This window comes from Brienomyrus brachyistius, chromosome 17, assembly GCF_023856365.1.
Source record: "Brienomyrus brachyistius isolate T26 chromosome 17, BBRACH_0.4, whole genome shotgun sequence".
Classification (NCBI taxonomy): domain Eukaryota; kingdom Metazoa; phylum Chordata; class Actinopteri; order Osteoglossiformes; family Mormyridae; genus Brienomyrus; species Brienomyrus brachyistius.
Window position 1 is genome coordinate 12,475,622 of NC_064549.1, and position 25,673 is coordinate 12,501,294.

At 49.1% G+C, this 25,673-nt stretch overlaps 1 protein-coding gene across 9 annotated transcripts; it reads right to left on the minus strand.

Annotated features, from left to right (window-relative positions):
* Positions 1 to 998: 998 nt before the first annotated feature.
* LOC125711964 (rho guanine nucleotide exchange factor 12-like) lies at positions 999 to 23,839 on the minus strand. Of its 9 annotated transcripts, none has more exons than XM_048981469.1 (37): positions 22,804 to 23,837; positions 22,452 to 22,521; positions 17,478 to 17,542; positions 14,920 to 15,018; positions 14,684 to 14,733; positions 14,292 to 14,349; positions 13,893 to 14,065; positions 12,688 to 12,810; positions 12,439 to 12,531; positions 12,245 to 12,355; positions 12,061 to 12,159; positions 11,685 to 11,729; positions 11,412 to 11,539; positions 10,988 to 11,131; positions 10,726 to 10,758; positions 10,238 to 10,352; positions 10,067 to 10,160; positions 9,773 to 9,964; positions 9,382 to 9,481; positions 9,227 to 9,262; positions 8,956 to 9,113; positions 6,672 to 6,818; positions 6,498 to 6,580; positions 6,283 to 6,408; positions 6,091 to 6,205; positions 5,650 to 5,750; positions 5,348 to 5,425; positions 4,938 to 5,013; positions 4,569 to 4,718; positions 4,360 to 4,447; positions 4,194 to 4,271; positions 4,003 to 4,085; positions 3,693 to 3,908; positions 3,388 to 3,576; positions 3,090 to 3,280; positions 2,709 to 2,781; positions 999 to 2,316 (listed from the first exon to the last, which is right to left on the minus strand). In XM_048981469.1, exons 2-37 carry the CDS (start codon positions 22,475 to 22,477, stop codon positions 2,306 to 2,308), a joined length of 3,747 nt encoding a protein of 1,248 aa, XP_048837426.1. In that variant the 5' UTR covers positions 22,478 to 22,521; positions 22,804 to 23,837; the 3' UTR covers positions 999 to 2,305. The 9 variants fall into 9 exon arrangements, with proteins under 9 accessions (XP_048837426.1, XP_048837425.1, XP_048837427.1 ...); XM_048981468.1 differs by having other exon boundaries at positions 22,452 to 22,532; XM_048981470.1 differs by having other exon boundaries at positions 22,452 to 22,532; positions 22,752 to 23,837.
* Positions 23,840 to 25,673: the final 1,834 nt, after the last annotated feature.

Genomic DNA, 25,673 nt, shown 5'->3' on the forward strand with positions numbered 1-25,673 from the left:
ACTTATCCTATTGGGTCACGGGGGGTCCGGAGCCTATCCCATCGCAGGGCACACTCACACACCATTCACTCACACCTATGGGCAATTTAGCAACTCCTATTAGCCTCGGCATGTTTTTTGACTGTGGGGGGAAACTGGAGTACCCGGAGGAAACCCCACGATGACATGGGGAGAACGTGCAAACTCCACACACGTGACCCAGGCGGAGACTCGAACCCGGGTCCCAGAGGTGTGAGGCAACAGTGCTAACCACTGCACCACCATGCTGCCCCCCCGAGTTTGAACCCCCCTTGAAATTTATTTATGTTAGTAAAAGCTGCCTAGGGGGACTCCCCTCCATGAAATTTATTTATGGCTATGGGTCAAGAGGATAGCTGTGAAATTTGGTGACTGGGTAGGGTGGGGTTGTGGTAAAACCTGCCAGCTCATTTTCATGCTGCTCAACAGCGGAATGACAAACTTCCGGGGCGTCGTGCGGCACCCGTGGGTTTCAGGGAGCCGCCATCCATGAACGTCCAGGAAGGGCAGGATGTCGGGTGCAGCACAGGGCAAAGCTTACCTGCATGTGATCTGTACAGCTTCTCCGTAATTAACATACAAGGGTCTGATCTCATATCCTTTGTAAATTAAAACCATTATCCACCTCCTCCCCCCCCCACTCCTCACACAGACACTTCAAGCTGTCCTGCTTTGGCAGACAAAGGCAGACAAAGGAACCTGCACCAAGGCAGGGGACACAGGGCCTGCACACACACAAGCCGGATGTCAAAAACAGGGCACCATCTGAAGGACGGCACTGCTCAGAGAACCAGGGCCCCACGAACAAGCAAACCAAAGCTGACTGGACACCCGGAATCCAAAAACAAAGTGATTTTCTTGCATTGAACTTGAAATCACACACTGCATCATTAGTTTATCAGTTAATAATTGAAGACCTTCCACTTATTATTACTGCAACTTAATTTCCCAGTGATTCACTTCAATGCTGTAACCAGCAATACGTTTCCACACATTTTATTCTTCATCTTTTTAGAACTTATTACAATCATGACGGGGGTCTTAAACATTAATATGATGGATGCCTAACCATCAGATCCAAAATGTACAGTTTTTATACAGCATGTCCCCAGGTCCAGCTCTCCGTCAGTTCTTTCTAAAATATTATGATCAACCCCCCCCCCCTCCCCCAAAGCAATCGCACCTCTCTGTGTTGCTATAGTTGAGGAAATACTCCCTGGATCCTTCCACTCGCCCACCCCTCCACAGTCCAGCTCTGGTACCAGTTCCCACTCGGCTCGCCAGGATAAGCATCAGCCTGGAATATTCCAGAGGTCACTGCGCAGCAGCGACGGGGAATGAAGCGAGACTGGCGGGTTCCCGTGGCAACGGGCAGAAGCCCCACATGCAGAAACGCAGGCGCTGGCAAAGGTTAAAAGGCAAGGAAAGGGGCAGGGGAAGACAGAAGGGGAGGGTCCTGAGGCAGGATCATCGGTGACACTGACCAATCAGCACGAGCCCCTGGAAGCGAGGCACAGACATGTGGGCGAGGCTGTGAGTGCAAGCAAAGTGAACACACAAACACGGCAAGGGGGGGTGCAACCCAAAGACAAACCGGAATGAAACCCACAGACATCTTGGGGGGCGGGGGGAGCATTTTATCTGTAAATGAAATGCAGGAAATGCAGCTTTGGGGGCTTCTCAGATGCCCGATAACGGGGCTGTGTCAGTCACCCCTGTCAGACCGAGAGCCAAAGCCCCGTCTAGAAGCTGCCACTTGCCCCCAGCATGGCTAACGGGAGGCAGCTTCAGTTATAATCTCCAGCTGGGAAGGGGCATTAAACCCCCAGCCAGTGAACTCCAAACTCCCTGATGATCCTAAAGGCCAAGTCAGTCTGCATCACTGCATCAGAGATCAGTCCATGTGTCAGTTTGGAAAACTTCAGGCTTCCAGGAGGCCTGAATACAGAGGGTCAGCACACAGGACAAAGTGGTCAGAAAGGAAAAGAATAAAATCAATAACAAAAAAAAAACAATAAATATACCTCAGGGTTAAAAACAGACTTATTTTTAAAATGTTTACTTTCACTGCTTATTTTTAAATGTATCCCAGATTCAGTCCAGTACATTTTGGCACTCTCTGTGTGCTTGGGTCTTCTGGAGAACTGGACCTCCAGGCTTCAAAGTCGTTCCTGATTGGCTGATTTTCCCCACGTGATCTGGGTGTAATTGGGGCAGGTCTGGTCTTCCCTCAGCGCAGGATGAAGCAGGTGGGGAGGCTGGATAGCTGGGGAGGGGGTGAGTCACTCTAACCCTTATCTGGAGGGGGGGTGATGACAAGTTTACAGAGCCAGGTTCACAGAGATAGGCTTTATAGAAACATAAAAAGGGCTTTTCTTCTGTATTTTTCACACAAAAGAAAACAAAAATCACCAAAATTAGCTCTCTTTGTGAGGAACTGAGAGACGTCCCTTTTCCTATTCCCGCTCGAAGGTAGTTTCCAAATTATAGCCAGGCACACAGAAACTCCCGTAGAGCCCCACGCCGTCACACAGGGGGCCTTTGAAAGAGTCTTCAAAAAGCAGCCGCATTTGCATCCCCGGCAAACACCGGCACATTGCTTCGCGGCGTGAAATTTATGAGAAGTGTCTCTGAGCATGGCCCGTGACTCTGACACCCAGTGGAGCAGGGGCCCCCACTCCCAGCCTCACCTTTGTTCTCGTCTGCGTCAGCTGATCGTCTCTGTGCTTTCTGCTGCAGTCTGTGATACTTCCTCTCCATGTCCTGAAATACAAGGACACAGATGAGAAAAATCAAGGGAAAGAGGCAGAATTCTGAAAGGGAAGCCTATACAGAGAGAATCCTACTGCGGCCACCAGTCTCGGGAATAACAATCTTTATATATACACATACACACATAAATGCAGCATGTTCCCAGCATTCATGCGTTTCATCTGTTTATTGAACGGCCCAAGCCGGTATCCCAGGTTAAAATCTTCACTAGCACTTCACTGAAGCACATTATGTTCTCGCCATGCTACAGCAAGTTCCACGGCCCAGAAGATAAGAGAAGGCCGCCCTCAGGTACGCACCTTCAACTGGTACAGGTTAACCTGCAGAGCGCGCAGGTGAGCCAACACCTGCCGCATAGGGTCAGCGGAGCCCCCTGTTGACACGGAGGCCAGCTGAGGCTCCGGATCCACTGACTCGCGCCACAGGGGGTCCTCCTCGTCTGTGCTGCTCTCAGTCAGATCACCGAAACCTGCCAGGACCAGGTACCCTGCTGAGGGGGAGGAAGGGGAGGGGGAATGCAAGATTAGCTGGCAGCAGGATCAGAACGACCTCCGGGGGAGAACAGTGTGGCCCATACAGGTACCACAAAGCACTCACAATCTTCTGAAGCCTCCGGAAAGCTCTGCTCCACTGAGGCCACCTCCTGGCCCCCCTCCTCCCCGCCATTATGGGTGAAGGCTGAGGATGGTGTGGGTCGGAGCCGTAGGGAGGTGGTTCTCTGGAGACCCGTCGCCCTGCTACCTTCCTGCGACAGCTGCAGCACCAGTAGCTGCCTGAGCGCGGCCACTGAAGGAGCAGGAGTTACTGGGAGTTACCGGGACGGTACACACAGAATGTAGCAGAGAGGGAGCAGCCAATAGCACTGGCCGCTGCAATCATGTGATCCACGCTCCCCAACTCACAGCTCTTCAAGGCTTCCTCGGCCCTGGAGGGTAACACGGGCACGTCAACCTCCCCGTCCACACGCGTGACACGCCTGCGTGACCTGGGCTGTAGGGCGGCCAGCCTGTCGGCGAGATCCATGAGCGATGACGCCTCGTCCTCCATCTCTCCCTCCATCAGCTTGATCCCATCAAAGGGGTTGGGACCAGAAGCGGGTGAAAATTCGGCATCTCTCTCTGAGGACAAGACAGCAACATTGCAATCATGCCCAGAGCCTCACACGTCTCAGACATGGCGGTCGGCTTCGAGAACGTTGTGGAGGTGAGCTACCTGCTGAGTGGGTAGTCCCAGGGAAGCTGGAGTCAGGCGGGAGTTTGCTGGTGGCCATGATCTCAGCTGCATCCCGGACTTCACTAAAGGACAGAAAAGAGATGAAGAAATTCAAAGGCTGCCTCGAGAAAGAAAACTCTTAAATTAACATATCTGCCGTGGGTAAACAAATGCATCACCAAACTACATACTCTGCCTGAGGTAAAGGAATGACCGTGTGTGGTTTTGCTTTCATGGCATCTGCTGCCTGAGTGATCTGACACTGCCATCTGGTGGACGGAGGATAAAGCACAAGGTGAATTTTAAAGGAAGCCCCTATCATCTGCAATAATCAAGGCAGACCCGGGAAGGACTCACATCTTTTTCTCCAACACAGACTGAGCCATCAGCTCATAGATCTGGGCTCCGTTTTCCGACATGGAGAGCACAAAGAAGGACCTGTTGTCTAGAATAGCATCGCACACAAGAGGTTAGGACACAGTAAGTATGATTCTGACTGTCCTGCTAAAATCCTCAAGAATTAGTCTGTCTGATTTGAGTAAAACATCAGGTACAGTGACCCCCACCTGTGGCCACAGAACGAACCAGCACCGTGCTCAGCTTGATAACAGGGCTGAAAATATGCTTGGTGTTCTTGCTGTGACATCGAAGCACGAGCCGATCGTCCTGCTTCTGAAGCAGGACCAGGATGTCCTCCAGCAACAATGTGTACAGCTCTGGATGGGGAGGTGGAATAACAAAATAACTGGCAGGGATCTCACAATCCGCTGTCAATTACTCAAAGCAGGTTAACACTACCAGTCAGCAGTACCCACTGTAGACTTTCCCACTGCCAAGTCCCTCAGCTTGGCTTGTCAGTATACATTCCTACATAATCACTGAGAAAAAGGCATAGAATTCTTTGAAGAATAAACGAAAGAGCAAAGCAAACACACCGATTGGCTTGTCTTTGTTCACCTTCCAAGAGAGACATCCCTCATGGACCATCTTCCTCTTGGTGAGGTCCAGATTCTATAGGAAAGGAAATGCAACACAAAGATCAAAGAGGTTTCTCAGCCAGCCCCTATAGCCAACAACCCCCCCCCCACCCAAAAAAAAGAGAGTTGCTGGAGATTTTGGGCCCCATTATATCATATCATATTATGCTCCCCAGTCCAGACCAATCCAGTTATTTTCCAATTCTTTAGAGCCTCTGAATGACATGCGCCCTTGGAATTATCCTAACTAGCCCCCCACCCCCTTTATGGTGCCCCTGCCCGCCAGAGCCAGCTTGGCGAACACCCCCCACCTCCACACAGCAATGCTCCCAGGCTATAGGCTGCAGCAAGACCCAACAGGCACAAACCTTCAGCTCTAAGACCATGGGACTCTCATTCTGCTTCAGCGATGAAACATCCAGTCTTCTTTGATAGTCCTCCAACCTCTAGGGGGTGCAGTACACAATATGACACAGACACTTCACATCAACTGTACGTTTCTCTTCAAAGCAGCTAGAGACATGTAGCAGCCCTCTCTATAGTAATAAAAAAATCTACATTTTAACTCGAATTGCTAAGGTTCCACACGGACGCTGTAGTTTCTACCCACACAGCTCTTCCACTTAAGATCCCAGAGTACAGTCACACGCCGGTCCACTAGCAACAGTACCTGCTTGTTCTCCGCCTCCTTCACAGCCTGGTTTACGTGGTTCAGGATCTGCCGGCAACACTCGCTCGCCCTCCGCACCTTCTCCCTCTCCTCAGGGTCCCCTGCACAGACATACATGCACGGCATGGTGGCCCATTTGGTCATAGCCCCACAAAGAAGGACGGTTTCCTAACTCCTAACTGACAGAATGAATGGCAGCTCACACGTGCTCCAAGCCCAGATATCGGGGGGTCCCTGTCACCACCCCCCCCCCCCCCCCATGAAGTTTCTTCACTATGAGTAAAATGCTCGACATGGCAGAGCGATCCACTTAATGCCTGGGTCTGACTCTCTGAACCTGAGCGCTGGGATCAAGTGAGGTGACACAGAAACACACAAAGCAGAAACACGCCCAAATTTGGGCTGGACAGCCCACGCCTTCCTGTGCCGGCCCATCCCCACCTGTGTACTTGGCGACGTTTTCCAGCAGTAGTGGGTATTTGGTGAGCCTCTGCATCTCTGCAGGGATGATGTCCTTCAGCTGAAGTCTGCGACACAGCGGACTGCTCTCGGCCTCCTAGGAAACGGGAGCCAGAGTCACTGCTGCGTCACGGCGAGGCGTGGGGAAGTCCGATGAGCGCCAGCGCCCCCTACCTGCATGGCGGCTGCAAAGCGCTGGTCCTTCTTCTGTCGGTTCTTGATGAGCTCCAGAGCGAAGGGCTGGTTACTGCAGAAGGTTCCCGCAGCCTGCTTCAGTTTCTCTTCCTCAGCACCGCTGAACTGGAGCAACAAAAACGCTGCCAGGTCAGTTTCCAAGGCCCATGCTCCAGCAGCACTGGGACAGGGGAGCCATCCCATCATGCCCTTACCCAAGACAGTAGCGCATCTCCTATATGGTCGATGACAGAGACCTTTTCCTTCCGTATGGCTGTCATCTGCTCCATGATGGAAACTGGGAAACCGGAGAAAAACACACAAGCATCCAGATCAGTGTGAACTCCACAGAGGCAGCGAGATTAACGATAGCGGCAGGCGGCCTCTACCATGCAGCTGGATGATCTCCTTTAGGTTGGCGAAGATGCTCTTGATATCAGCAGGGGGCAGTATGGCATCCCTGCTCAGCTTCTGGTAGAACACGCTGTCCATCACCCTGAGCATGTGCAGGTGAGCGCGCTCAGTGTAGAACAGCTCTGTGTGACGAGACAAGTGCCCGGGTGAAAATTACACATTATCATCACATTGTGGGGACATTTGGTCTTCACATACACACACTTGTAGAAATAAGAACTGCCTCTGGCACTTGGATAAAAATCTGAGAAGCTATTATTTAATTACCACTAGTAATTGTTCATTAATTAATTGATGAACTGGGGAAATCAGCCATTACTGAGAAGGTGACCCAAACACTAGATCAGCTGAATTACACATACCACTTATCACATTACTTTATGGCTTAATCTGAGAAAACAACTATTCCCTGATAGTAAAATTGCAAGACAAGAATGAGCTACCCAGAATGCCACGCTGCTCCCACATCAGCCATGGGTCTGCCTTCTACCCAGAATGCCACGCTGTTCCCACATCAGCAATGGGTCTGCCTTCTACCCAGAATGCCACGCTGCTCCCACATCAGCAATGGGTCTGCCTTCTACCCAGAATGCCACGCTGCTCCCACATCAGCAATGGGTCTGCCTTCTACCCAGAATGCCACGCTGCTCCCACATCAGCAATGGGTCTGCCTTCTACCCAGAATGCCACGCTGCTCCCACATCAGCCATGGGTCTGCCTTCTACCCAGAATGCCACGCTGCTCCCACATCAGCAATGGGTCTGCCTTCTACCCAGAATGCCACACTACTCAGAGATCATGGGTGAATCGCAATATGCATACTTAACCATACTTGTGTTCTTGTGTACCCATTTTACATCATCTTGCATTGCCAGTTCCAATACTAAGAACACAAGTACAGAGGACGGTAAAAATCCCCGGATGTTCCACCCCAAATATCAAGCATACATCAGCTGCATCCTTGCCAAAGAAGACCAATCCCATGATTGGAAGGCAAGTTAGCAAGACCAGTCTTGTCAAGACCACAAGTATGCTCTTTGCATTCTTGTAACTTAGATTCACCCCAGCAAAGGTCCTGCCTTCTCCGCAGAATGCCATACTGCTCAGGTGCTCAAGATGCCTGGGAAATGCTTGCCCACTTGACGGCAGACCACAGAGTGAAGTTCAAGTTGGACCCTACAAGCTGGAGGTGGTAGGTTCCTTTTGCTACCTAGGCGACATGCTTTCAGCAGCTGTGGGAAGTGATCTTGCAACCGCCACGCGTGTAAAAACTGCATGGAAAAGGTTGAAGGAACTACCAGGTCTCATCACGTTACCTGTCATACAAGACACGCGGCCGAGCGTATAGCACCTGTGTGCGGAGCGCTATGCTCCATGCCAGTGAGACCTGGGCACTGACCGCGCCAAACCTTCATCGCTTACAGCGCAATGACAGGGCTATGATCAGACAGATCTGCAACATTAAACCAGAAGATGTGGAAACTGTGCGGTCAAATGAGCTGCTATCGCAGCTTGGTCTTGAAGACCTACACCTTGTACTAAGGGAAAGAAGACTTCGCTGGTATGGTCATGTGGAATGTTCCAGCGGCGCAAACAAAGACACATTTAACTTATAAGTTGCGGAAAAGCATGGAATTGGCCGGCCAAAAATATCATGGAAAAAGTTGACAGAGAGAGACCGCAGAGAGTGGAAGCTCTCAGCTGTAGACCCTAATGACAGAGGCAACTGGAGATCTGGGGTGAGATCTGCCATGCGTGCAGCTAGCCAGCTACCTGGAAGGGGGCCCATTGGTGTGGATTATGCCCCTGCACCTTAAATAAAAAATCCGATGATGATGATCAGCAAAGGTCCTGCCTTCTACCCAGAATGCCATACTGCTCAATGATTAGCAAAGGTCCTGCCTTCTACACAGAATTCCATACTGCTCAATGATCAGCAAAGGTCCTGCCTACTACACAGAATTCCATACTGCTCAATGATCAGCAAAGGTCCTGCCTACTACACAGAATTCCATACTGCTCAATGATCAGCAAAAATCCTGCCTTCTACACAGAATGCCATACTGCTCAATGATCAGCAAAGGTCCTGCCTTCTACCCAGAATGCCATACTGCTCAATGATTAGCAAAGGTCCTGCCTTCTACACAGAATTCCATACTGCTCAATGATCAGCAAAGGTCCTGCCTTCTACCCAGAATGCCATACTGCTCAATGATCAGCAAAGGTCCTGCCTTCTACCCAGAATGTCACACTGCTCACCATTGATGACTTCCTGCCTCTTGATCTCATGTGGAGTCAGCCCATCTAGCACCTCCTTCCCTACCAGATGCTGCCAGTTTGGAGGGTGGGGCTCAGAGCTGACCTCGCCCCCCTGGTCATCCTCACTTTCAACCTCAGCGAGTCCTGTAGTGTCCATTCTGTGAGTGGGACGGACAATAATCAAGTAAGGATGATCACGTCCCTTTGGGTAAAAACCTATAAAGAAAGCCATTTTAAAGTAAAAATATGGTAAAGAGCAAATCAGTCTTACTTTCTGACTGGATTGGGAGTTCCTCCATCCTGGTTTCTGCAAGGGAAGAGTCAAAGTACAAAACCAGAATAAAATAACAACACACCCACACCCACACAGTAACCTTGAAGAAATGATGACTGTTGTTGTATCATAAGACTATTTAATGTTTTTACCTGTCACTCTCCCGGTCATCCTCTTGCAGCTGATCCTGGTTACTGGGGCTGAAATTGCACTGTGTGGTGCTGTAGGGAACACTGCTGGGGTCTCCAGGCACTAGAGGGCAGCATGGAACACATGTAAGGAGAAGGCAGTATCTGCATAACCCCTAGGTCCACAACCCGTGCATCTATGGAAAATGTAGCTCAACATGCTTGGCTGAAACTACCGGTGAACCCACACTAGTGTGCAGGATCAGACCAGCTCAATAAATAGGTCTGTGACAACACAATGCAGTCTATGAAAGTAAATTAAGATATATTAGCAACCATGGGACCGGTTAAGGAGTCTCCGATACGACACATGCAAACAGGCGATATCAAGGAATCGCGCAACACAGATTCCTACCAGAATCTCCCCCCTCAAAACCGATCGACTGTGATGGGAAAGCAGGAACGGTGGGCGGCTCGGAGCTCTCGGAGAATTGCCCCCCCCGCTGACGCATCAGTTGGGAGGCTTCGGGGGTTTCAGGAACCGAGAAAGAGCTCTGGTACGGCTGCTTAAGTGGGCGGGGCTTAGGTGGGTCCGGGACGCGACCACCTGCAGAAGAGACACAAATACGCACCATGTTATTGGGGAGAAATCAGACAGGAATATCGCCTTCATTTCGGGGAGGGGGGGTCGGAGATACTAAAGACTGACTGGATGGTCCAGGCTTCCGTGGGGGCCCGCCGAGGATGCTGTGAAGTAGCCTCGACTTGCCCTTGTCTTCCGTCTCTTTCTCCACCCTCTTCTGCTTCAGCAGAGCACAGAAGCATGTGAGAACACATGTCCATCTGGCGGACGGACAGACACCAAAAAGCGGCTCCATACCTTAATCTTGGGGAGAAAGTTAATGCGTGTACGCTTGGGCTCCAGGCCTCGTGGTTCCTTCACCTTCACGCCAAGGTACTTCATATAGCTGAGGAGCACGTAGTGCATGGTGGCACTGGGAGGGCGACACAGAACCCAGGAAAGGGACACGATCACAGGCTTTCAGAATCTCTAACGTCCCACCAGCGGATTGCATGTAGAACCGCCAAAGACAAGCAGGTGATGCCTCCCTTACACACATTACTTGCCCTAATGTCTGACACCACCCACTGTCCTGGCTCCACCCTTTGACTCCCCCATGCTACTGAAACAGGGCTGAGCCATTTCTGCCAGCCAGAACCAGAGGACCGGAGCCTTTCAGAGAACTAAAACCAAAAAAAAGGTCATCCAGGAGCAGAAACACTTCCTGTTAAGATTCGACCCAGCAGCCCGTCGGCAAGCACAGCACGCAATGAGGTGTGGGAATGGAATCAGGAAGTCCCCCTCACCACTTCTCCTCCTCCGCCAGCTGCGACGTCAGGCTGAAACAAGAACACACACACACACACACACGCACACACACAGAGGTCACTATGAATGTTAGTCTATTAGCAGAAGTAGGAGAGACTAAAAACAGCTACAATCTTTATTAGGATTTCACAGCTCAGATCACTTAAGTCAAACGTAAAAATCATTTGCCATTTAAAATTTTTACGTTACCTACCATTGCAACGACCGGACGCAAAAGACAAAAAATGTTGAAAAACTCACAGCACGTCCTCGACCTTGCCGACGATGCTCTCGGCACAGAGCCGCTCGCGCTCTTGTGGCCCCCGGCTCTGTTCCCGGTTCTGCTCCACGTCGAGTCGAGCCAGATCCCCCTCGGCCAGCGTCAGGCCCATGCAGCGCTTCTGCCTGCGCACATCAAGCTGATTCGTAAACACGTGCACAGATGCAAGAGCTTCCCACCAAGTGTTAGAACAGTGAACTGCTCTGATACCCCAGCCCATGGAGAAGACATGAGGCTGATTACATATTATGGGATCTGGATGAGTGGACCTTCCTTAAAAAAAAAAAAAAATCCTTATTTTTTAAAAGGCTTCGCTAAAGTTTGAGGTCTTCCTCTCTTTCAAAACGTCCCCGCAAAGACCACACGCAGACCCACACACACACACACACACACACACACTCTCACCTGAAGTCATCCAGCTGTCTCTGTACTTCAGGCAGAAGTGAGTCCTGCAGCGCCTGTACATATTGCCTGTGCAGCTCCTCGGGGAGAAGCTCAGGTCTCCTGCGGTCTGAGGGTGGCCCGCCCCCCCCACATACAGAGACACAGAGGAAAAAACACCCTCAGACTTTCTCACCCACAACTCATTAGGGAGGCTGGCTGACCATTTCTCCCTGGGAATCAATGTTCAAGGAGGTCAGAAGGGCAAAGGAACTCCAACCACACTAACACACACTTACCAAGCTCAGAGGAGATGGACTCTGGCACAGAGACTTTCAGGTTCTGCATTAAAAAAACAAACAAAAAAAAAAACAACACACACCGCACCTTTAAGACCATAAACTCAAAGCTTGCATAATTAACATAAGGGACAGTTTATGAGGGAGTTGCACAGGTATGTGGGAGATACAGATTCTGAAACTCAAGCTGTCTAATTCACTAAGTAGCCTATTTTAAACGCTAGATTTAATCCATTCCAGTAAATTCATCTCAGCTGCGACGTGTGTGGTGGAGTAAGCGTGTGCCATGGAGCGTGAATGTTTGTGTGGCATGTTAGTGGCATGATTGTGTCACGCCGCTGATGGGAAGCATGGCATTGGCCGGCTGGCCTCACCGCCCCTCGCTCCATGAAGAATGAGTGCAGCTCCATAAAGACGCGCCGGGTCTCTTTGGAGTTGGTCTGCTTGTACAGCTCGGCGTAGAGGTAGCACAGCTGCACAGAAGCAACACACAGGTAAGGGGGCGGGGTCAGCAGGCACCTACGCCTTTCAGATTCAGCGGGCCATGCAGGCTCGTACCAGGGGGGCAGGGTCAAACTGGGAGAAGACGTGGTGGAGGAAGACCGCCAGGTGGGCTGGCCGGGATTTGAGTAGCTCAATGCTCTGGAAGCAGCTGCACTGGCCATTGATCTAAAAGGAGGGGGCGGAGTCAGTGAAGGGGGCGGAGTCAGACGTTACAGCAAATCAATAAGAACGTGTGCAGGGGGTATCACCTGTTCCTGTTCTGCCTCAAAGTAGTCATCTTCAGCACCGATTATCTGTGTGACTGGCCGCAAGTATGGGCTTCCTGAATTGGAGTGGGAGTTCTGTGTAGGGGCAGAGGGCCAAAGAGTTAGGAACCCCCTCAAAAGCCATGTAGCAAAGCATCATTATGCTCAGTTACCATAAACGATGATGTAACAATAAAATGCCTAGTGGCTGATAGGAAAATTAGTGCAACCCAAAAAGTTGCCACCCGTCACCTGGTCAGCGATATCCTCGGGGTCAGGGGAGGGGCAGGAGCCCACGCTGTTTCTGGGCGTTATCCCTGGGCTGCTCTCTAGGGGCTCCCTTTGGTTCGGACCCTCCGCCAGGCCTGGCTGAGCCTGCGGAGAGGACGGTGCGGTCAGAATCCTCCAAACACGACCCGTTGGGTGGCCGCTGTGTCTGAACTAGGTTCATGTTTAGCCAGGTGCTACCGCAAGCATATCAATATGCCCACCGGCAGCTTCTGAAACACACCCCACAGGGGTCACGGACATGGGGTAAAACACACTCATGAAAAACGCACATGAAGACCCTCGGACATGACAAATAGTAAGACCTCACATTAGGTTACTGATCTGCCGCCTTAACTCTGAGGGACGACCCCATCCCCTCTCTCCCTCGCTCTCTCTCGCTCATTAGCAGGACTCTGTGCGATTGGCTGGTCCGATGCCACATGAAGCCGCAGGCAGGAAGCGCCTGGCTTATCAGTCATGCCCACACCCAGACCACCCTCCCCCCCCCAACCCCCATGAGAGGCTGGAACCAGGGGGGTTCAGAACTCAGAACAAACAGCCATCGCCAACTGAAATGAAAGCCCCAGCTACTCTGACTGCCATGGGACAGAAAGTTTCTTGGGGAAAAAGTACCAAGCAGACCAATGTTATAACAGAGCTTAAAAAGGCCAAACCGGCATGGCGTAGCAGGCTGAACACACGTTAGCAGAATGCATGCATCCAAAAGCACATTACCGCTCTACCGAAAAGGGACTTTCCACAAAACCAACAAGGACATACATCCGCCACCCAACAAGAACATGCATCCGCCATCCGCCGCCCAAACACAACCCCCGCCCTTCAAACCTGCTGCTCCTCACACATCCTCCCGATCAGGGCAGGCACACGCCTCACTGCAGTCTTCCTGCATGCAGAGTGCGCTGGGAGCAGGGCAGGCAGAACTCACAGGCGGGGAGGGGGCAGAGGCAAGAAAACAGGAAGTGGATGCAGATAGGGTGGAATCGGAGGCCGATGGGGCGGAACAGCTTGCAGCCTATTAAGGCACTGGAGATAATTCCTGTAGGTGAGTGATGATCATTCCTGATGGGACTCTTTGGCAGTATCCTTAGGGAATGAGCAGGAAGGTGTGTGTGTGGGGGGGGGGGTCAGTCAGGAGGTGTAAATGCGCAGGAGTGAGCGGCTCGTACCCGCAGCAGTTTCGAAGCAGCATCCCGGTCCCAGGAATCACGCTCTCCTGCCACCTTTCCAGAGGGGTAGAGTGGGGTCAGAGGCGACCCCGCCCCAGTTTCACCTTCAGAAAGGGGGATCTGAGGAGAACCAGGGGGCCTCCCCAGGACAGTGAGGGCTGCATACGATCCAGCTGGGAAGGAGACACACATCTATGAACGAGAAGCCCTCATCGAAAGCGCCACTGCAGTCCAATCCAGCCCACAGTGAACAGCCTGGGCCAAAAGTGATCACTGCAGCTTAACGAGCTCTTACTGCGGACCTGATCTTAACTACGAAACACCAACATTTCTCCTTTACGCGATACGTTTTTTCTGCAAAACTCCATTGTGCTCGACGGGGTGTTTCGAAAGACTTACATTTGATGAGCTTCACCACCTCCAAATGGTTCGAATGCGTCACTAATGTCCCATTGACCTGCGGTTCAACAGAAAAATGGTTCATCTTTGTATTCCACCCAGTGAAGCACGGTGACCATTTCCTCAGCGCAGACGCACAGAATCATCCCAGCGCTGCCCATAATGGCACATTACAGACTAAAAACCCACTAACAGGAACATGGGGACACATTTCCCAACCGAGCATATCTCCCACAGAAGTTGTATGGCCATTTGAAACTGTTGTGGAATTACGAGGAAAATGTTTATGATAAAGCCGTATAGTCTTTTTAAAGAAAGTCGTGATTAAAACGGGAAGAAGTCTAAAGGAATGGAGGATCACAGAATGGAAGTGGCTCTTTCCAAAGACCCACCTTAATAATACGGTCTCCTTTCTGGACACCGGCACGCATTGCTGCGCCATCTATAGGGCAAAAAGGGAAAGGCGCCCAGTGTGAACAAAGGTCCTTGCGAGGTGATGCCAAACATATGAAAATAATGCTCTTCTAGTATATAAAACAAATGACAGGTAGAAACATAGGTTCCAAAGGCTTCAAAATGTAATGGCGAATTTACTGGGCTACAGCGCCCCCTGCTGGTTGTCACCCACCTTCTTTGACGAGCTGCACGAACACGGGGTTGTCGCCGCTGACTGTGAGGCCAAAGCCATTGTCGTCCCTCTGGATGATCACACATCTCTGCACCAGCCCTGAGCATGCAACAGAGATATGTCACACCGGGCGGGTCAAATGCTGGAAGGAAAAAAAATTAAAATCACGGCACTCCTGCTATTTACACTCTGGTTGCCATCGCACAAGGCCCCATGCGGGCCGACGCCAAAGCAAACAGAGGGCACTCCTCTATTCCTTTGTACCCCAAGGTGACGATGGTGCTGCCCGCGGGTGCTCACTCAACGAGACCTTTACTTCACTCTGGACTGTACCAAACTCAGCACGGAGGGGGGGGATGGAACTTTTCACACAAAAACTATGGTCCTTTACCATATCATAAAGCCAAAATACACTCTGACTCCGAAATGAACTTTATATTTAACTTAGAAAATAATTTAATATAACGGGGAAAATAGGCTACTCCCCAACCAACAAGTCAGTCAAACCAAAATAAACTATGGGTAGATTAAACCCTACAAAAGAGTTTAGATTCTGTTCTCCCCGCAAAGGGCTGATGTGGAGCTCCAGCTGCAGCGACAGTGTGGGCCATTCTCCAGCGGCGGGGGCCTCCGAGGCAGACAGGGAGTGGCCACACAGCCAGACTGAATAAGGCAGACACTGGGGTCTGGCGGGGGCATCGAGGCTACGCCCATGCCGCGAGGAGAGTCATGGGATTTTTTATTTATTTATTTTTATTTTTTACATGTTGGCCACTCTGAGTCAGGAGCGAACTTTAATGCTGCGTGGCGAGTCGGGGGGAGGATTAATGTTCCCTCTTAAGTTTCATGAAGTGTATTGTGTGTGTGAGAGTGTGTGTGTGTGTGTGTGTGTGTGTGTGTGTGTGCGTGCACACACGCATCGCCACTACTGCTTATTCCAGGAACATGGGCTCCCTCTGGTGGCCACTTCAGTCATTAACCCAGTTGTCTTCCAGCTATTACTCACAAATTTGATAATTACATTGACAAAACACAGTAATGTGACACAATCCATTAATTTTAATTTGAAAATAAGTTCTGCAGTGGTTTTTATCCCCCTCAGTAGCACAGAACAAAGACACATGACGTCTTTATATGACTAATGGTCTTTTCATTTTTATTGCAGGGGTTTCCAGAATTTAAATGAAAACTTTGCCACTAATTAATTGCATGTAGCCTCACTGTGCTTTTGCAGGCCTGATGGGTGAATTTACTATGTGCTAAGACTTACAGTCTGGTTTAATCCTCTAAACCAGTGTTTCCCAATTATGCCCTTGGGGACCCACTGACACATTTTCACTACTGGGAGATGGGAGGGAGCTATATGTGGACTGTCTGGCAGAGAGCTCAGAGGAAGCAAAAATATGAACCAACTGTGGGTCTCCGAGGACCATATTGGGAAAGAGTGCTCTAAACTAACCAACTGTGTGCTAGTTAAATCAGTCAAAGACATACAATGCAGACGAATATAGCCAGTGGGTGATTTATGAAGCTCAAATTGCATCATATACACATGCAGGTTTGTCCTGCAGGGGGCAACAGTAAATTACACCAGTGTTACCCCACTCAGTCCTCGGGGACCCCCAGCCAGTCCACGTTTTTGCTCCTTCCCAGCTACCTGCCAGACAGTTCACATTTTTGCTCCCAGGAGCTAAGAGGGAGCAAAAACCTGAACTGTCTGTAAGTCTCAAATGACTGGTTTGGGAAAACCGATATACACAACTAGAGAAGACTGGGGAAGTCCCGATCCCACGTGGCCTCTTTTCTAGGGAGGCGATGTCAGTGTCCACCAGAGGTTTAGCCAAGCATCCGCCTGTCATACGCACTCCCAGCATTAAAAGGTCTCGTCACTCAATCAACCAGTGGCCAGGACTATTCCAGCAGGCGTAATGTAATTCCAGGTAAGTCCAGAATATGAGTTATCCTAAGAAGCAGTTTAAGACTAAATTAGTGTCTGCAACACTGAAAAAACATTGTACAACAAAAATGAGCTCTGTGTGCATTTTGGTACGTAATAAAAATCTGAAACTACACAAAGCTGACTCACAGCTGGGAGACACCTAAAAATATCGCCGGGTTGACGATTTAGTCAACATTTCCGAAAGGGACGGAAAATTATATTGGTGGCAACTTTTGGCACATGGGAGTGAGTGTCAGTACGTCGAGTGAAAGGTCACGGAATCTCCCAGAGCACGCTGCTGATCATCCAGGGGTTAAAAGGAGGGGCACCTCGCGACGTCGAGCACACGGCACACGGCACTCGGGCTGAGAGGTGACACAATGAAATTTTATACACCCCCGCAGCTGGGGTAGAGCAGAAGCCCTGCCAATCACATCACCGATCCTGACAGCCGGAAAGTCCGTTATCAGAGTTACTCACTGGCATGCAGGAACAGAGCAGAGGTTCAGCCTGTCACATGGCTGACCACACACACACAGATACACTTACACGCACATAGATATACACACACACACAGCGAGATAAACACACACACAAAAACAGATATACACAGACCTACCTGTAGAATCTAAGTGCAGAGACCTCTGGTCGGATAGCTGGTCTTGGCTGAGGATGTTACCAGTCCTGGGAGGGGGGGGTATTAAAAAAAAAAGAAAAAGAAATAAAAGTCTTTATTCCCAATGAATAAGAACATGATGCAGCTGCATAGAGATGTACCCCAGTGACCTGGCTAAACTCCACCCCATTTCCATCACACCCCATGTAATCAACCTATGCTGGGGTGTCTTTCCTACAAAACGCGGTGAGTATCAGGCTCCATAATGATGCCATGTGTACATAGGCGAGGGGGGCATGGGCACCGCCTTCCTGTCCCCTCGAGAGAGGGGGTAGGGCAGATGGAGGCCAGCTCATAATCGTGGTGTGTTGGGGGGAGGGGGCAGGCGATACCGGGGCCCTTAATAACTCAGAGTAATCAGGGGCTCTAATTGGGAATGAAAAAAAGGTCAGTAGGAAGGCGGGGTGAGATTGCAATCTGTTTACATCTCCATGTGCCTGGGGAGGACAGGAATTAAAATCTGCCAGCAGTCAGACAGCATGGACGATTCTTGAGGCTGAATCGGCCGCATTTACTGGGTCTCATGGCATTGGCTGGTCACAATGCATAGGTCATACACTGCTAAGCCCCCCTCTCCCCCACCCAGTCCCCCTTGCGTTTCCATGGCTGCAAGCTGAGGCCACTCCGACGTTATGGAAAGTCTCCCTGAGCGGCTGGAACACAGGCCCCCTTTCACAGTGCCCAGGAAGAGCCCAGAGGTTCTGCTTTCCGGAAACACCCTTCTTCACACGCGGATCCCGCCCACCGCCACGTGTTAACAGGCCGCCTCAGCTGCCTGTGCACTGAGCGCAATTGTTGCTAACTGAATGCGAGGCCAGGAGGCAGACACGGCGGGCACCCCGCGCGAGGCCAGGAGGCAGACACGGCGGGCACCCCGCGCGAGGCCAGGAGGCAGACACGGCGGGCACCCCGCGCGAGGCCAGGAGCATTCAGACCCTGACGCCTTTCTACACTGTCTCTGCTCAGCCGGACGTCCATTCGGAGCCACCATCCCCAAACCGAAAGTGCCCCCCATCAGCGCTCTAAGATAACGGTCCGCTGCTAATAAAAAGCAGCCTGATTACTCAGTTATTTAAATGTACCTCTCAGCACATTGGGGTGTTTTCTTGTATGTAAGTTGTTTATTGCAAAGTAATCATTCATTTCAACTACAGTTATGACTAGAGGTTAATTTGAGTTATTTCAGTAAACACAAAGAAAATTTTAAGTTAGTAAATCCTTCACATTTTGCTGTGATTTTGCCTAAAATCCACATATAAATTTAGTCGTAAGGCATTAACCAAGAGATTACATTGACGTTCAGTTGTGATTATTTTTCATACAACCCGCTGGTTTCTTTTGACACAGTTCTCTAAATATTTATTAAAAGCACTGTCCAGATAAAATGCCATCAACATTTTTGCTTGGTGAATTATTTCCGTTTCCCTTCATGATTGTTAAACTTGAGAAAACTCTGAGAAATTCCCCGTTTCATCATAGCAATGTAGCAACATCACTTGGAGAAAACGAGCTATTAGACATTTAAGTAAACGGTTTATCAAGAAAGTTACGAAAAACCTAAAATTAAATGCTAAAGAAAGTGAAAGGAAAACGGTAAAACTGCACTTGATGGCGCACAACTACATAGAAATAACTGTTACTACTAAAGTAAAAAAACGAACAAATCATGAACAAATGTAGTTGCTACTAGAAATAAAAGATGCATCACGATTCATTAATGATAAACAAATATGAGATCAGTATTTAACCTGTGTTATTCACGACTTGCTCCATCAGTGCCTTCAGGAAGAAGCAAAAACATGGACCGTCTGTGGGTCCCCGAGGACCGGACTGGTGTAGAGACACTGCACAGGGCCAAAGCTACGCCTCTTCGGGCTTCCTGTGGCCTCTATCTGCAGAGTCTTATTTAGTCACAAAGTCATACCATCATGGGATCCACAGGGGCGGAAAAAACACGGGTTGAGAAGCTGAAATGGCACAGGAGGGCGTGACTGTTACCATGGCTGCGACCATGCAGTGAAACTGGGACGACTACCGACCAGCTCCCTCTATAGGATGGTGACGGCATACATTGCACTAGGTAAACCCTGCAAGAGGAGGAGTCTGGGGGGGGGGATGTCAGGAAAAGGCTGACTCAGGAATTCCCAGTTCTGCGAGGGGGCTGTTCTCACAGTTTGGCGAGACCTCCAGACCCAATCCATTTGAAACCACCCACCCCTCCATACAGATTAATGGTGAGTCAGACCTGCCCCTCCATTCCACAGACTCCCCCCCAGATGTGATGCAGCAGATAAGCGCCGGTATCACCTGCGCTACTGGAGCCCCCCAGGGTCAGCGGTATGAAGGGGCCACGGCGCACTGCCATCCAGGGGCTGCATAAAGCGGCTTGTCCTGGCATGGGGAGCCGGCGGACGGGGCGTGCCAACGTGATTTTTATGCGTGGAAGTAGCAACTTCCATTTCACTGAATTTCCATAAGAAGTGAAATGAAGGTCTATGGCTATAGAGATTATTTACAAAACAAAGAATTACTACATGTGTGTGTGTGTGCATGTATATTATATATATATATATGGCACACACTTTTCCAGCTAAAGTCAAATTAAGAACCCATATTATATATACATAGTGAATGTCTATATACATGCCTGGATTTGAGTTGATCTCAGTTTGGTGTAGAGATACACCAAAGGCATGTGAGAGAGGGAGACAGGAGGCGCTGAACGATGGGTGAGAGGGAGACGCACTTGAGGCGTCAGTTTGGCAGACCGACAGCGCAGGGATTAACGTGTGGAGAAGTGAGGATGTTTCACACGCTGCTTTAGGGCACGAGAAGAATCCGGCATCACGGCACATGAGCCGCTGCCTGCCGACGCCTGGATTTACGGCGAGATGATGTTCACTAGAACAGCCAATCCGGCACTGGCCTGGTGAGCTGACAGGTGGCCCCCAGTCTGAGTAAATGTGGGTCAAAGGTGACACACTGGAGGAATCCACTACATAAACATTAACCCTTTACGTGAACTGACAGCAAACACAATCAGACTGCTGTCTGGATGCAGAATCCAGTCTACAGTTCAGGCTCGGCCTCCCAGAACCCGGCCTGCCTCTTGCTGCTACCGGCGGCTCAGGAAGAACCACACATGTGAAGAACTCCACCCAACACCACCAGGACTCATTTTTTACCTCAAACCCTGAAACCCTCCTGGCATGTTTACCACAAGGCAGCCAGGGACAGCGCCCCCTGGGGGTACGTTTGAGGCTCTGCTCAGTGCCCTTCTGCAAGCTGCTTTCACCACATCATTACCCATCATGTCCCAACCCCCACGCCACCTTCAGCTTTATCCTGAAAACATCTGCTTGCATGCAGAATTCCCAGACAGGTAGGTTACCTGATCCTGCACACAGACACAGACAAACACGCACAGACACAGACACACACGCTCGCTCGCAAAAAGGCATGACTCTGTCAGACGTGACGGGAGGCAAACATCAGCAGGCATAGGTGTGGAAAAAGCAGGATGTCTCCCTTTTTAACAGTGACAGCGAGAGGAAGAGATTTCCGCTCCTGGAAAACCCTGAGCACCTCAGCTACACACACACACACACACACACACACACACACACACACACACACACACACACACACACACACACACACACACACACAGCCAGAGTGTTTCGCCAAAGGCCGGCATGGCGGCGTGACGACAGCTCGTTCACCCATTTATGTGACTCGCTTGGTACTAGAGACTGTGTGGTCTGGTGCCCCACATCCCAGGATGCCCAACACAGGAACTGGCATCAATTCACAAGCACAGCAGCCCTAAAGAGAGGCACCGATGGGATCGTTAAATAAAACTACAGCGTCGCTTTTGGAAGGAAGCAGGGCTCATAACGGCCACGAGAGCTCAAGGGCATGGGCTCACGCAAACCTCAGCTAGGCCTCTGCAGGGAGCGTTACCACAAGTCACATTAAATCGGGGTCAGAAGCATGAATGTCCCTGTTATGTAATGGCGGGACGAGGGGGTCAGAGGTGGCTGGCACTTAAAATGCTTCCTGTCCTCTGAGGCCCTCATATCCCACCAGCCGACTCTCCTCGCTATTTCTGATAACTGTAAATCTGCGAAGGGGACAGCACACATTACAGAACAGGGCTGTAAACATTACACAGAGGTCCAGGCTACTCCGTGTAAGTGATGTAAAAACACACTTTTCCCTGAAATCCACCACCAAGTCCTGACCAACGCTAACAGTGCAATACAATTAAGAAACTGTCATCAAAATGACCCAAATCACTTCTTGCAATTAATGAAGGCATCACTAATGCAGGATTCTCTTATAGTGTTTTTCCACTCTCCCCTTTACTCCCTAAGCCAGATGTGTCTAATCTGGGCACTGAAGTGGCAGCGCATATGTGCAGCATGTTATCGCGACCGCCCAGGACTCCACGGCTAATTTAAACCCCGCAGACACCGCGACTGTCCCCGGCTGGCTCCATTTCCTCTGCTGATAGGACCACTGCTAATAGATGCACAGAGATTACACACGAGCATCCACCACATCACTCTGATCCTAATTCTTACATCATCTGAACCAAAGTGACGTCAAAAGGATGGCGTGGAATACAGAAAAAAAACAGGCCCACATTAAAGTCTAGACTCTTCATTAACTTCGTAGTTCACCGTTCTGACGAGGTATACACTAATTTCATGCACCGTACCAAAAGTGATTCAGACCACTGGTACTTAATAGATGTCTTAAAAGTTTAAATTTTGTTATTGTGAAACATTGTCATACGTGGCTGGAGTCTGATCGAGGCTACACGTCTTAAACAGTAACATGTATAGTCAGCAATCGGAAAAAGACACACATTCTCCGTAAAGACACAAAGACACACAGAGTACGTGTGTTTACCTGTCAGTGGATTGTAATCCGCTCATTGGGATTCCTTCCTTACTTCTTCGTTTTATATCCAATTAGCATCCTACAGCAACACTAAAACATTCAGACAAATAGCAGATCCCCCTTAAACATCTATGCATAGGTATGCAATATTGTTTAACGAAGCCAGCAATATTCTTTTAAAGTTTAAGTGGCCGTGTTACAGTCGGGGTTTCCCTTAAGCAAAACGAAAATCAAAGCCGAGATATATATGCCACTTAGTCGAAGGGTTGCTGTATGCTATGGCGTGGCAAAGAACCTGAGCAAAACTACCTGAACACGTTTGGCTAGAGTTTTGCAGTCTCTTCTTTAACAATAAGCATACCCGCATTCCATAACGCCTCTCCTGAGAAGGTCCCCCGATCGCCCAGCGCTCTATTACTGCTTTTCAATGTCTGATATTTATTCCTTTCCTTTAGCAGTCCTTGCTTCTGGCGACCAGCTTCAATTAACCTTTTTTGTCCAAATAAGTTGAATCGCCAAGGTCCAGATTTACTCAAGCATCCAAATTCTACTTTAAAAGACGTCGATCTGGTGTTTGTTCGCAAACTTTAGCAAAAAAAAAAAAAAATCAAAAATACGCCCGCGTTTGCACGACACAGCTACCGAAATCACAAGTTTGATTTCATCCACTTCGTTTGCTTAAAGTAAACGTAATTTTCCCCAAATCGTGGGCCCTCCGTTAACTGAAGCCAATAAGACAGACATCCCACGTTGCGATTGGAAAATAAGAAAACTTCTTCCTTAAAAAAAAATAAGCCGACGATGGTCCTTTACGAGTCCTTCTCGTATCGTACGGCCAAACATCAAAGTGTCTTCGCGGAGGGGGGAGACTTGCAGTGAAACGAGGTTTCAAGCACAACTTTGGTGGACCTCCTTTTCTTTCCGATGCTGGATCAGACCTTGGTTCAATAGGAGCAAAAATAAATAAAACCTTCACAACTAAGCGTCGGTAGCCCGGGACAGCTGGAAATACAGCGGTGGGCCGCCATTCTTTATTTCAACACGCCAGACCTACAGATCGCCCCCCTCTTGTGTCTATGTTTCCATAGGGTTTCCATCCCGGTGCTGCAGTTTTACAGTCACATTCCCGAAGCTGTGCAGTGTCCATGCACGGACGTTTTCCAGTATCCACTAACAAGCAAAAACACTATCGATGTAACTATTAGTGAACTATGAGAGCCCCAGGCGTAAAAAAAGGCTTATTCTAAGCGATACGGGATTGTGCCTCTCAAAACTAGGCCTATTAAATGAGTTTAAACCTTAAACAAAAATACTCCTGTTACTCCGCCCTAACCCAAGTCTCCCTCATCGCAGGGTGTACACTTCCGCCAGAAAAACATCCCATTTAGAAGAAAACCAAATTATCGGGAAGAAAATAAACGTGTCGGTTTACTATTGTGATCGCACCCAAACACTAGCTGTAGTAAGATACATAACCATCTTGAATGATACATAATAACCAATTATATGAAACAATCAATGTAGTGCATAGCAGTGCAGCAACTAAAGCTCTTCTCGTGCTTCTGTGATTTATGTGATTTTATATCTTTCTGCATTTGTTTATATTAGAAAAATGGCCGTTCCTTACCGCATACTGTGCATTTATATTAGAATTTTATTATTATTATTTATTTTTAAAAACACCTTATTATACAGAGACGCCTAACAGCGAAGTGATTAAGTGTAACACGGAGCGTCAGATCTGTCTGCCACGCAGTCACGGACCGACCGCCGGTACCTCCGATTCGCTGCTCCCGTTCCCCGGCCGCCCCCTCGCCCTCCGCACGGACAATGTGGCCCATCTGGCCAATCGCGGCTCCAATAACGCAAATGAACGGTTGTAAGGATTCATTCATCCAGCGCATTCCCAAGTATTCCTCTCCCTGCACTGCATGGGTATTATTAAGGATTCTTATGTTTCCCAATTCCTAACTAATAATTATTCTTAACTAAAGTGAATGTTTAATGAACATATATTTGTACCAGTACAATGTATTTATATATAAATGTAGCACAAGTACACAAGATACGTTATTAGTTCATTTTGAGAATATTAAACATACACCCTGTGTGGGGAAAATGCATATTCCAGATTCAATAAGGTACAGAAAATGATTTACAATTATATACATTTTATTTTAAAATATATCGCAACGACAGCAATGTATTCCCTGCATAACCCCGTCACTGCCCCCCCTCCATCAAACCATCAAAAACCCTACTTCTCCCACACCCCCCAAACTCGGTCTCTAGCCTCCGTACGTAAGGTTGGGACAGTATCAGACTGTCATGCTGGCCTTACAGTATAGCGTATACACAGACATGCCTCTTTCAAGCTCAGTGATTTCAGAGAAGCCGATGAGTGACAGCCGGGGTGGGGTGCCCCCCTGCTAATTTCATCTGGAAATACAGGAATTGCCAGCTTTTTAAAATACCTTACGCCGCTCTATAATGTCTGGACGGTATGATGTATTAAAAATCAACTGTGGGTGAGGTTTGGGGTGCTGGCAGTAAAATGTGTCTGGTATAGCCTACAGTATACAGTATTTTGACTATTTTTTCTCCGAAAGCAATGCTATTCTGGAATTGTGAAGTCATAGACAGGGGAATCCCCACTATGAAAATACCGCGGTATATCTAAAACATGAAGATAATACCACCCAAGACTAGCCTATCCAAAACACTGTACCCACCTCTCCAAAAAAATCAGGATTTAAAGCCCAACTTTGTAAGACTTACCTCAGTGTGAACCAGGCTATGACTGGGGCTAAATTGTTGCTAAATTAGTAGGAACAGTTATGCATTTTCTCACAGGAACTTTTTTCGGAGACAGGGTCCAATTGTAGTTCCAGAACCTTCTTTGAGTTCCTACAATGGGCTTCTGTTCAACCACGAACTACTGGGGCGGGGCTTATAGCAACAAACTTGATGATTGGTTGACCACAAGCACCGGCACTAATTTGGAAGTGCAGTGAGGAGATAGAAGTTGTGGAGCTAAAGTGGAGCAGATGGAATTGTATTTGTACCTCAAATGCATTTATTGAATTAAATAATTAATTATTGAATTAATCTTTCTGCTGACAACGCCATATTTATGCATTGGAAAATTCGACTGATAACCGATATACTACAAAGAGCCAAGATAAAACTTTTAAGTAGGCAGAGGAATTAACCAAACGATTTAGAACACAT